Source organism: Pseudophryne corroboree, chromosome 2 (assembly GCF_028390025.1).
Source record: "Pseudophryne corroboree isolate aPseCor3 chromosome 2, aPseCor3.hap2, whole genome shotgun sequence".
Lineage (NCBI taxonomy): Eukaryota > Metazoa > Chordata > Amphibia > Anura > Myobatrachidae > Pseudophryne > Pseudophryne corroboree.
In genome coordinates this window covers 750,927,812-750,941,380 of record NC_086445.1, presented here as the reverse complement: position 1 = coordinate 750,941,380, position 13,569 = coordinate 750,927,812, and the positions used below count along the sequence as shown (strand labels likewise).

General features: G+C 45.6%; 1 protein-coding gene across 2 annotated transcripts in view; it reads left to right on the top strand.

Annotated features, from left to right (window-relative positions):
- Positions 1-13,569, top strand: part of TRIM33 (tripartite motif containing 33) — a 347,475-nt gene that overhangs the window by 209,868 nt on the left and 124,038 nt on the right. For both annotated transcript variants that reach the window (XM_063955426.1, XM_063955427.1), the window contains exon 6: positions 2,808-2,922. In XM_063955426.1, coding sequence (XP_063811496.1) covers positions 2,808-2,922 — 115 coding nt within the window. The remainder of the gene's footprint in view (positions 1-2,807; positions 2,923-13,569) is intronic.

The following is a 13,569-nucleotide window of genomic DNA, read 5'->3' as shown; positions in this document are numbered from 1 at the left end:
CACGGTGTACCTGAAAATAAAATTATACTCACCAAAATCCAGTGTATTTCCGTCCTCTTCTTTTTTGTAATCCACGTACTTGGCAAAAAAAGAAAACGCATTTACCCGAACCACACACTGAAAGGTGTCCCATGTTTACACATGGGACCCCTTTTCCCGAATGCTGGGACCCCACGTGACTCCTGTCACAGAGGGTCCCTTCAGCCAATCAGGGAGCGCCACGTCGTGGCACTCTCCTGATTGGCTGTGCGCGTCTAAGCTGTCAGACGCGCATAGCACATACCGCTCCATTATCTTCAATTGTGGGAACTTTGCGGTCAGCGGTGAGGTTACTCGCGGTCCACCGTATTTATTGCACCAGGACCGAACGCAGAGCCCGGTGCTGGTTGTAAAAATACGGGGGATCCCCTGTCAATTTTTTCCCCATATTTTTACAACCAGGACCGAGGTTGGTTATGCTTAGGAGGGGGGACCCCACGCAATTTTTTTCTGGGTTTTTTAAACACTTTTGTGCCGTCCAAAAAGTCGAATCCAGGACGCACATATCCGTCAATTGGTCCGTTTTTTGACAGCGGGACTGTCGAATCCGTTTTTTATTGAATGTTGAATTCGGGTCCCGGCGGCAGGGTGTCTGACTGTCAAATTGTGTCGACCGCAATTGCATATACCCCATAGTGTTCCCTCTAGAAATTAAATGGGACAGGGCGCCAGACTCCGGGGGCATATTTGCGCACGTCGAAGCCGTGCATGCGCCCGAAACGGGGCGCGGCCATGCAAATTAGGGGGCGTGGCTACGCCTACGGCATTTTAGTGAGCGGTGCGGCCCACAGACGCTGCTGTAGTGGCGTCTGTTTTTTTTTTTTTTTTTTTTTTTTAATGGCTTAGTTTTTAGCATTGTTGGGTACTTGACAGTAATACAGAAATTGCCATGCAAAAATTAACCAGGCGCTAATATACCACAACCCAACTAAAATGGTTGTGTTAATACAATGTTTATTATCAATATTTAAACCAATACAATATATGTTCAAGCTGCAAGAAAAAATTGACTTGGGGTAAATCAAGTCAAACAGAGAGAAACCGGCACTTTAAAGTCCCTGGTAACTTGGAAACAACAAACACATAGATTCCTGCGCTAATTAACTCTACAGAATGATATGGCTCAGAGTTTGCTTGACTCAATAAAAACAAAACAAAAAGGATAATTAAATATACTTTATATGATTCTTTTTTATTTTTATCACACATACATACATGTATGTTTATAAATTAATTTAAGAATAAATTGATTAGACCGGTCTAAATAAAACATATATCAAAAAAGCAAAAAACAAAACATAATAATAAGCTAATAATAAGCTAAAGGAGGTGGATCATACGTAAACTCCTGTGCACAGAAAAATCAATAAAAGTCCTTTGTATAGGATCGTGCAAATAGTTTGACCAGCTATAAATTGCAACAGTGTCTCGTTATATTTTGTAGTGTTAGACACTCTTCATCAAATTGCCACTCAGCCAAAAAATGCAACAGGTAAGTGTGACAAACGCTCCACAACGGAACTTTACATATGGTTCGCACCTGAAGCTGACATGCGGAACAGGAAAATATTGTGAGACGGTCTCGGGCTGCGGGAAGGCGCTTCGCTGGCGCCTGGTATGTTATTGTTAATTACCCCGACTTCCAGGCTCTGTAAGTCCGCGTCTTCGGGTGCCGTATGCAGACACCTGCGTCCCGTTAATAAGCACACCTTCACCGTTGATTCTCCTGATAATGCCTCTGGAGCCCGGCTTCCAGGCTCTGTGAGTCTCCGGGTGCCGTATGCAGACACCTGCGTTTTAGTGTTACTCACACGTTCACCATCAATTCTCCAGATAATGTCACTGGAAAAGATATGCTGTAAAAGTGCAATATAGCTGGTGCACAAAGGTCCAAATAGGCTGCTCCTCTGACGCGTTTCGCTCCTCTTATGGGGGCTTCCTCATAGACATGACATGTTCCGCATGTCAGCTTCAGGTGCGAACCATATGTAAAGTTCCGTTGTGGAGCGTTTGTCACACTTACCTGTTGCATTTTTTGGCTGAGTGGCAATTTGATGAAGAGTGTCTAACACTACAAAATATAACGAGACACTGTTGCAATTTATAGCTGGTCAAACTATTTGCACGATCCTATACAAAGGACTTATTTTTAGTATTTTTATTGATTTTTCTGTGCACAGGAGTTTACGTATGATCCACCTCCTTTAGCTTATTATTAGCTTATTATTATGTTTTGTTTTTTGCTTTTTTGATATATGTTTTATTTAGACCGGTCTAATCAATTTATTCTTAAATTAATTTATAAACATACATGTATGTATGTGTGATAAAAATAAAAAAGAATCATATAAAGTATATTTAATTATCCTTTTTGTTTTGTTTTTATTGAGTCAAGCAAACTCTGAGCCATATCATTCTGTAGAGTTAATTAGCGCAGGAATCTATGTGTTTGTAGTAATACAGAAATTGCTGTTTTTCACACACTCTTCCAGAAACTAAAATGAAAGGTTCAAGTATCCTTTATAGCACATTCCCACCACCCTCTGATTACTTATGTCTTGGGTTCGCCACATTCCAGGATTGTGGGAGAAATACAAACGTTCTGTGTAAGATGCCACTTGTACTTAATTGTGTTATAGGAGGCTTCAAGAAGTTGTGCTCGAGGTTTTCTCTTCCCCCCTTGACTTATTTTGAGATTCTGTTTCGTACATTGACGATACAAAGACAGAGCACTTTCAATATCTTTCATTCTTTCTGGTGTTTTGTAGGATAAAAGAAGTGAATGAAACCAATAAAAGAGTGGAACAGGAAATTAAAGTGGCTATCTTCACATTAATAAATGAAATTAATAAGAAGGGCAAATCTCTTCTGCAACAGTTGGAGGTAGGAGATTTTTTTTTTTTTTTTTGTAGAAATTAATCTCTTTATTTTTTTTATTGTATATGACAAGGTTTACATGTGTACTTAGCTTAAAATTTACCCTAGGGGGAAACTCTACGAATAAAAACTAAGAAATGATCGTGGTTGATTTACAAAGGAAGTTTTACAATTCGTATATGCTTGGTATAAATATATTATAAATGCTATGGCAGTCTAGGCAATGCTTTTCAACAAAAAGAGGGAATTCAGTTGTTTTTGCATGCCCGTTCGCAACTTTTGGGGTGATATTTTATTTTTTTGTGTATGTCGCACCCAAATATACTTGGTTGGCGTGCCCAAAAACTGAACTTTTCAACAATTTCTGCTTGCCACCTTAAGAGGTTGCAAACAGGTATCATGCAGTTGTTCCCATCTGCATAAACAATTGAGTAGCTGCAGCCTCGCACGCAATACTGCTGCCTGTTTGGCTTTTTTATGTGTGGAGCAAGTGATGCTTAGGTAAAATGCTACTGGGAAAAATAGCACAGACAAGTTATTAAACGAAATACTAAGCCTATTTTCAGTCTATTTTACTTGTAAAACTTGTTCATTTTTCTGTGTTTCTCTGACAGATACTCCAGTTTGTCACAGAATTTCTTAAAGCCATATACGGCCGTTAATGGGAATAGGGGCTGCTTTTCCAGAGTTACTAAACTCCCTTTTAATTTAATGCGTTATTTTACCAATAGCAGAAATGAAAAATATAAATGATTTCCAGAATGAGATACTGGTCACAAGGAATTCACCCCATATAATGCATTTTTGTTTGTTATTGTATACCTACGTATGTAGCAGTTTGATTTAAGCAAAGTGTACTTCATCATCTAAAAGATTCCTGTGGCCTTATAATGTCTATTTAAATGTCAGATCCGATCCTCGGCAGATACTATGTGCAATTTTATCAAGTATATTTAAATTGTAATTTATCCCTCCTTTCGTTCTACAGCTCCATATGAACAATGCTTGATTTCCCATTGTAATTACCCATGTAAAAATACTTTTTTCTCTAATGTCCTAGTGGATACTGGGGATGTACTTTAGTACCATGGGGTATAGATTGAATCCACTGGAGCCTGGCACTTTAAGAAAACATTGGGGTGTGTGTGCTGGCTCATCACCTCTGTGCCCCTGCTACCAGATTCGGTTTAGAAAAATGTGCCCAAGAAGCTTGGTGCATTCCTCTGAAGCTCCAGGGCGTTTTCTTCAAAACATTATTTTAGTTATTTTCAGGTAGTACTGGTTGGCATCCAGTCTACCCGCGTCGTGGGACTTAGGGGGGAACCGAATCAACGTCTCTAGGGTTAATGGTTCGTAATCCCAGCTGACAGGACACTGAGCTCCTGAGGTGCTGTTTAACTGACCACACTGTGTGTGCACACGCCAGCAGCATGCCGCCACCCCCTAACAGATGCTGAAGATAGACGCAGGTGTGGTGAGTATTAACACCGGGGTCCCAGTGGCGGCATAAAGTTGCGGCGGTCACGGGCTCCGAGCTGCGGTGCCCGCCGTGGACCTATAACTGGCACTAAAAAGGAAACTTCCTCACAGAAGGTGTTAAACTCCTCATAAAGCCAGTATAATACTGATAGGGACCGCACGCCATTGAAGGGACGGGGCTTCCTGGAGAGCGGGACCAGAGGCTGAAAAGGCGCCATTTCCTGCTGCTGCTGACTGAAAGGCTACATGTAGGAGCTGCTCCTCCACAGACGCAGCTGAACCATCAATAGTACTGGTACCGCATATCAGCGGTGGTTAGATTGTTAAGTATACCCAGCGGAGTGCTGCTTTGCCGTATATTGTGTGCTGGTCCCAATCATCTCTGTGTCACTCCATTCGGCTGTCTGGGGTTGCTGTGAGTTTCACTGTTTGCGCTGTCTCACTGTTTATGCTGTCACTGCACCATATTTTTCACACAACACTGTATTTTCTGCATTAACATGTCTACAAATAAGACTCTGTGTACTTCAGGTAACACTTAAGTTTACACCTTCCTCTGAAGGGTCTCTCCTGTGTAATAAATGTTCCTTACCCTCTCAGGGTAATAGCATGCAGGCACCTGACTGGTTAGAATCGTTCAAAAACATGATTCATAATATTAATACAGAGTTAGCTATGGTTAGACAAGAACGACAGACACTTAGACAGTCTGTCGATAACATGGTTGCTAAGGCTACTGACCACAGACAGGCTCCTCAGCCCCCTCTGTTGGTCTCACATAAACGCAGACTTCCACAGATACTCTAGTCAGATTCTGATACTGAACTACCAGAGCTGGATGAGGCGGAAGTTGATATGGAGGAGGACAATTCTCTGTCCCCGGGTGTTGAGGCCCTAATATAGTCTATTAGTGAGGTCCTCAATATACCGGATAAGGAAGCAGAAACAGAAGAGGAATTGTATTTTAACGTTAAACCAAAATCCTCAGTCACGTTTCCTATATCAAAGGAATTAAACTCCCCTGTCCAGGGAGGCATGGGTCAAGCCTGACAAATTCAAATTCCTCAGATTATTATCTTCCCTTCCTTTCCCTCCTGTGTGGGAACCACACCCCCCCCCCCCCCCCCCCCCCCCCCCCCCCCCCCCGGTGTCGGTGTCCATGCTGTCACGTAAACTTGTACTGCCGGTACCTGGGGCTATATCTCTCAGACCCACCTGACTGTAAAATTGAGACCACACTCAAATTAACTTATACTGCAACGGTCGTAGCTCAACGACCCACTATAGCTTGCGGCTGGATTTCAAGGGCTGTGGTAAAATGGTCTGATATCATAAGTGGTTGTGACTCCCTGCCTCAGCATGACATCATTACACTGATGCAACATATACAGGATGCTGCAAATTTTATGAATGAGGCAATTAAAGATGTATGTGTCATTAATGGCTGTACCACAGCTATGGCGGTCTCAGCTTGTAGAGCTCTGTGGCTGTGACAATGGTCAGCGGATGCTGATTCCAAAAAAGGTGTAGATAATTTTCCTTTTACGAGGGAGGACTTGTTTTTGGAAGAACTGAACAAGTTAATCTCTCAGGCGACTGCAGGTAAGTCTACCTATCTGCCGTCTGCTGCCACTCCTGCTAGACGTCCCTACCCAGGGCCCTCTATGCAGTCCTTTCACGTGGCCAGAGGCCCTCCAATGCTGCTAGAGGAACTCACGGTAAGTTCAGTAAACCAGCGGCTGCTGGATCTCTGGACCAGGCCTCCGGATTCTCATCCAAGAAGCCCTCCGCGTGACTGTTGGCCCCAGCAGCAGGGCGACATCCAGGTAGGTGCTCGCCTTCATGTGTGGGCACAGTCCTGCTGGGATCCTTGGGGTAGGGACCTCATATCCCAAGGAAGCCGGTTGGAATTTCAGGTACTTCCCCCTTCCAGATTCTTCAAGTCAAGCTTACCAGCTTCACACATAGCAAGAGTTACCTTGCAGGACGCCATTCAGAGACTGCTACAAACGGGGTTGTTGTCCAAGTGCCTCTTCCATTGCACAACAGGGTTTTTTACTCCAGTCTTTCTGCAACGGGGTACACTGGTATTCCACAGGCAATAACATCAGGGTGTAGAGTTAGATCTTGATCCAATGCACCAACAGGCTAAAACCTTTGACTGTTCCCAGGATGCATAGCCGCCTCCTCTATATCCCCGCCTCCAGGCACTGGAGCTCAGTTTGTAGGTTAGTGCCTACAGTGCAGGCAGCTAACAGAGAGGGCTGCGCTAGGCAGCCCCGAAAAGAGCTTTTAAGAAAATAGAAGACTTCAAGGGCCGCAGCACAGGCACTTAAAAGTGCTATATGTCATATTGTCATATCGTGCTGTTGCTCCCTCACTTCCCCCAGCGGCACTGTATACTCCCGCGCCTGGTTGCTGGGTACTTACAGCGGAGGGCTTCGGTTCTCTGGCACACACACTTGCCACTGCTATCCAGGATCGCGTGGTCGCATCATAGGAAAGAGGTAAGAGGGAGTAATTCCAGAGGACTGGAAAAGAGCAAACGTAGTCCCACTGCACAAAAGTGGAAGCAAGGAAGAGGCAAACAACTACAGACCAGTGAGTCTTAAATCAGTAGTAGGGGAATTGATGGAAACACTCTTAAAAGAAAGAGTTGTAGATTATCTCAAATCCGGCAATTTACAGGATCCCAAACAGCATGGATTCACTGGGGGGGAGATCATGTCAAACAAATCTTATTGACTTTTTTGACTGTGTGACTAAAGTGATAGATAAAGGTGGAGCCATGGCTATAGCTTATCTAGACTTTAGTAAGGCTTTTGACACTGTTCCACATCGCAGACTGCTAAATAAACTTGAAAGTTTGGGATTGGATATTAGGATTATTGAATGGATAAGATCTTGGTTGAAGGATAGAAAACAGAGCGTTGTGGTAAATGGAGTGCATTCACAGGAGGAAAATGTTACCAGTGGAGTACCCCAGGGATCTGTACTTGGACCAGTGCTTTTTAATATCTTCATTGGTGACATTGCAAATGGCATTAAAGGGAAAGTGTGCCTTTTTGCAGATGACACAAAGGTATGCAACAGGGTGGACACACCAGGTGGGGTAAAACAAATGATTGAGGATCTAGGTAGACTAGAGCAGTGGTTCTCAAACTCTGTCCTCAGGACCCCACACAGTGCATGTTTTGCAGGTAACCTAGCAAGTGCACAGGTGTATTAATTACTAACTGACACATTTTAAAAGGTCCGCAGGTGGAGGTAATTATTTCACTTGTGATCTGTGAGGAGACCTGCAAAACATGCACTGTGTGGGGTCCTGAGGACCGAGTTTGAGAACCTGTGGACTAGAGGGATGGTCAACAGTGTGGCAATTACAGTTTAATGCCAAAAAATGCAAAATCATGCACTTGGGTCTCAAAAAATCCAAAGGCTAAATATAGTATTAATGGCACTATACTAGAAACTACTGAGGAGGAAAGGGATCTAGGAGTCACTATTTCAGGTGACTTGAAGGCAGGTAAGCAATGTAACAAAGCAATGAGGAAGGCTAGTCAGATGCTTGGCTGCATTGGGAGAGGAATCAGCAGCAGAAAGAAAAAGTAATAATGCCACTGTATAGGTCATTGGTACGGCCTCATCTAGAATACTGTTTTCAATTCTGGAGGCCATATCTTCAAAAGGATATTAATACATTAAAAAACTGTACAAAGAAGGGCAACTAAAATGGTGCATGGACTACATCACAAAACATACCCAGAAAGACTAAGAAATCTCAATATGTACAGTTTGGAGAAGGGAAAGGGGAGACATGATAGAAACTTTCAAATACATCAAGGGTTTTAACAAAGTCCAGGAGGAAAACATTCTCCAAATGAAGAGAAGCAATAGGACACAAGGACATTCACTGAGCCTGGAGGGGGAAGGGGGGGGGGGGGGGGGTTCAGGGGAAATTTGCAGAAAAATTACTTCACAGAAAGGGTAGTGGACAAGTGGAATTGCCTCCCATCAGAGGTGGTAGAGGCTAAGAGAGTAGAGCAATTTAAACATGCATGTGATGGACATAAGGATATCCTTACAAAGAACAAAGAATCAAATAAGGTTAGAGATGAAAAATAATGTAAAAAAAAAAAAAGGGGGCAGACTAGATGGGCCAAGTGGTTCTTATCTGCCGACAAATTCTATGTTTCTATGTCCCCCAGACGGGAACTGCTGAAAACCGCGATCCGACGCGGTCCCTAGGAGACGGGCAGTGCGCACTGGCGTGGTCACTGTGGCCATACAGGGACCCCACTAGACCACCAGGGCAAGGGGCACAGGTCGGATTCCCTAAAAATCCATTTTAATAGGCCCCGCAGTACCCAGTGGTGAAGTCCAGCTAAGTGCATCAGGGTACTCACATAATATAGTGTCTCACAGGATGTACTACTTTGGTATTTCTCTAACGTCCTAAGTGGATGCTGGGGACTCCGTAAGGACCATTGGGATTAGCGGCTCCGCAGGAGACTGGGCACATCTAAAGAAAGCTTTAGGACTAGCTGGTGTGCACTGGCTCCTCCCCTATGACCCTCCTCCAAGCCCCAGTTAGATTTCTGTACCCGAACGAGAAGGGTGCACACTAGGTGGCTCTCCTGAGCTGCTTAGTGAAAAGTTAGTTTTAGGTTTTTATTTTCAGTGAGTCCTGCTGGCAACAGGCTCACTGCATCGAGGGACTAAGGGGAGAAGAAGCGAACTCACCTGCGTGCAGAGTGGATTGGGCTTCTTAGGCTACTGGACATTAGCTCCAGAGGGACGATCACAGGCCCAGCCTGGATGGGTCCCAGAGCCGCGCCGCCGACCCCCTTACAGAGCCAGAAGCCTGAAGAGATCCGGAAAATCGGCGGCAGAAGACATCCTGTCTTCAAAAAGGTAGCGCACAGCACCGCAGCTGTGCGCCATTGCTCTCAGCACACTTCACACTCCGGTCACTGAGGGTGCAGGGCGCTGGGTGGGGGTGCCCTGAGACGCAATAAAAATACCTTAAATGGCAAAAGATGCATCACATATAGCTCCTGGGCTATATGGATGCATTTAACCCATGCCAAAAATACACAAAAAACGGGAGATAAGGCCGCCGATAAGGGGGCGGGGCCTATCTCCTCAGCACACTGGAGCCATTTTCCCTCACAGCTTCGTTGGAGGTTAGCTCCCTGTCTCTCCCCTGCAGTCACTACACTACAGAAAGGGTTAAATAAAGAGAGGGGGGCACTAATTAGGCGCAGTATAAACAATACAGCAGCTATAAGGGGAAAAGGGAAAAACACTTATATAAGGTTATCCCTGTATATATATATATATAGCGCTCTGGTGTGTGCTGGCAAACTCTCCCTCTGTCTCCCCAAAGGGCTAGTGGGGTCCTGTCCTCTATCAGAGCATTCCCTGTGTGTGTGCTGTATGTCGGTACGTTGGTGTCGACATGTATGAGGTTGAAAAATGATGTGGAGACGGACCAGATTGCCTGTAATAGTGATGTCACCCCTAGGGGGTCGACACCTGAGTGGATGAACTGTTGGAAGTATTACGTGACAGTGTCAGCTCTGTATAAAAGACAGTGGTTGACATGAGACAGCCGGCTACTCAGCTCGTGCCTGTCCAGACGTCTCATAGGCCGTCAGGGGCTCTAAAGCGCCCGTTACCTCAGATGGCAGATATAGACGCCGACACGGATACTGACTCCAGTGTCGACGGTGAAGAGACGAATGTGACTTCCAGTAGGGCCACACGTTACATGATTGAGGCAATGAAAAATGTTTTACACATTTCTGATAATACGAGTACCACCAAAAAGGGGTATTATGTTCGGTGAGGAAAAACTACCTGTAGTTTTCCTGAATCTGAGAAATTAAATGAGGGTGTGATGATGCGTGGGTTTCCCCGATAACAACTGATAAAAATGTTATTGGCATTATATCCTTTCCCGCCAGAGGTTAGGGTGCGTTGGGAAACACCCCCTAGGTGGATAAAGCGCTCACACGCTGGTAAGAACAAGGGCTCTACCCTCTCCTGAGATGGCCGCCCTTAAGGATCCTGCTGATAGAAAGCAGGAGGATATCCTAAAATGTATTTACACACATACTGGTGTTATACTGCGACCAGCAATCGCCTCAGCCTGGATGTGCAGTGCTGGGTTGGCGTGGTCGGATTCCCTGACTGAAAATATTGTTACCTTAGATAGGGACAGTATATTATTGCCTATAGAGCATTTAAAAGATGCATTTCTATATATGCGTGATGCACAGCGGAATATTTGCCGACTGGCATCAAGTCTAAGTGCGTTGTCCATTTCTACCAGTAGAGGGTTATGGACACGTCAGTGGTCAGGTGATGCGTATTCCAAACGGCATTTGGAAGTATTGCCTTATTAAGGGGAGGAGTTATTTGGGGTCGGTCTTTCAGACCTGGTGGCCACGGCAACAGCTGGGAAATCCACGTTTGTACCCCAGGTCGCCTCTCATCATGAGAAGACGCCGTATTATCAGGCGCAGTCTTTTCGTGGACAAGCGGGCAAAAGGTTCCTCTTTTCTGCCCCGTGACAGAGGGAGAGGAAAAAGGCTGCAGAAATCAGCCAGTTCCCAGGAACAGAAACCCTCTCCCGCCTCTGCCAAGCCCTCAGTATGACGCTGGGGCTTTACAAGCAGAATCAGGCACGGTGGGGGGCCCGTCTCAATGAATTTCAGCGCGCAGTGGGCTCACTCGCAAGTAGACCCCTGGATCCTTCAGGTGATACTCAGGGGTACAAATTAGAATTCGAGACGTCTCCCCCTCGCCGTTTCCTAAAGTCGGCTTTACCGATGTCTCCTTCTGACAGGGAGATAGTTTTGGAAGCCATTCACAAGCTGTATTCCCAGCAGGTGATAATCAAGGTACCCCTCCTGCAACAGGGAACGGGGTATTATTCCACACTGTTGTGGTACCAAAGCCGGACGGCTTGGTGAGACCGATTATAAATCTAAAATCTTTGAACACTTACATACAGAGGTTCAAATTCAAGATTGAGTCACTTAGAGCAGTGATTGCGAACCTGGAAGAAGGGGACTACATGATGTCTCGGGACATCAAGGATGCTTACCTTCATGTAAAAAATGTACCCTTCTCATCAAGGGTACCTCAGGTTTATGGTACAGAACTGTCACTATCAGTTCAGACGCTGCCGTATGGATGGTCCACGGCACCCCGGGTCTTTACCAAGGTAATGGCCGAAATGATGATATTCTTTCGAAGGAAGGGAATATTAGTTATCCCTTACTTGGACGATTCCCTGATAAGGGTAAGATCCAGGGAACAGTTGGAGGTCGGTGTAGCACTATCTCAGGTAGTGTTGCGGCAGCACGATTGGATTCTCAATATTCCAAAATCGCAGCTGGTTCCGACGACTTGTCTTCTGTTACTAGGGATGATCCTAGACACAGTCCAGAAAAAGGTGTTTCTCCCGGAGGAGAAAGCCAGGGAGTTATCCGAGATAGTCAGGAACCTCCTAAAAACCGAGCCAAGTCTCAGTGCATCAATGCACAAGGGTTCTGGGTATAATGGTGGCTTCCTACGAAGCAATCCCATTCGGCAGATTCCACGCAAGAACTTTCCAGTGGGACCTGCTGGACAAATGGTCCGGGTCGCATCTTCAGATGCATCAGCGGATAACCCTGTCACCAAGGACAAGGGTGTCCCTCCTGTGGTGGTTGCAGAGTGCTCATCTTCTAGAGGGCCGCAGATTCGGCATTCAGGACTGGGTCCTGGTGACCACGGATGCCAGCCTGCGAGGCTGGGGAGCAGTCACACAGGGAAGGAATATCCAGGGCTTATAGTCTAGCCTGGAGACGTCACTTCACATAAATATCCTAAAGCTAAGGGCCAATTACAATGCTCTAAGCTTAGCAAGACCTCTGCTTCAAGGTCAGCCGGTGTTGATCCAGTCGGACAACATCACGGCAGTCACCCACGTAAACAGACAAGGGTGGTACAAGAAGCAGGAGCAATGGCAGAAGCTGCAAGGATTTTTCGCTGGGCGGAAAACCATGTGATAGCACTGTCAGCAGTATTCATTCCGGGAGTGGACAACTGGGAAGCAGACTTCCTCAACACGACCTCCACCCGGGAGAGTGGGGACTTCACCCAGAAGTCTAACACATGATTATAAACCGTTGGGAAAAACTCGACAGGTATTGCGCCAGGTCAAGGGACCCTCAGGCAATAGCTGTAGACGCTCTGGTAACACCGTGGGTGTACCAGTCAGTGTATGTGTTCCCTCCTCTGCCTCTCATACCCAAGGTACTGAGATTGATAAGATGGAGAGGAGTAAGCACTATATTCGTGGCTCCGGATTGGCCAAGAAGGAATTGGTAACCGGAACTTCAAGAGATGCTCACGGAGGATCCGTGGCCTCTACCTCTAAGAAGGGACCTGCTCCAGCATACAGCTAGGGAATACATATAGGGAATAGCGGCTCCGCAGGAGACTGGGCACAAAAGTAAAGCTTTAGGACTACCTGGTGTGCACTGGCTCCTCCCCCTATGACCCTCCTCCAAGCCTCAGGATACTGTGCCCGGACGAGCGTACACAATAAGGAAGGATTTATGAATCCCGGGTAAGACTCATACCAGCCACACCAATCACACCGTACAACTTGTGATCTGAATCCAGTTAACAGCGTGATAACAGAGGAGCCTCTGGATAGATGGCTCACAACAACAATAACCCGATTTAGTTAACAACTATGTACAAGTATTGCATACTGGACCTGCTCCAGCATACAGGGTTTTTTTTGTCAGGTAATTTGTCTGTTTATATTGTACTATTACACCCTAAGGTAATGCTTACAAATAATGTCTGCTAAACAGGGTAGTAGATCCATGGCTGATCCTGCACCATGCAGTGCTGACGTCACGGATTACCTGGAGGAAAACATAGCAGCTGAGGGTTCAGGTACTGGGGGTTCTATACCCCACAGTCAGTCTGCACAACGGGGGCAAATCAAGACTCACCTTGGGCTCCTTTCTCTAATTTACTGACTACGCTAGTAACTAGACTTGCATCCCCTATGGGAACTCCTGTGTCATTATAGCCACATATTGTCCCTGCAGTTAATCTGCCTTGGGCAGATACACTGTCCTCTAAACGGGCCATTGCTTTCTC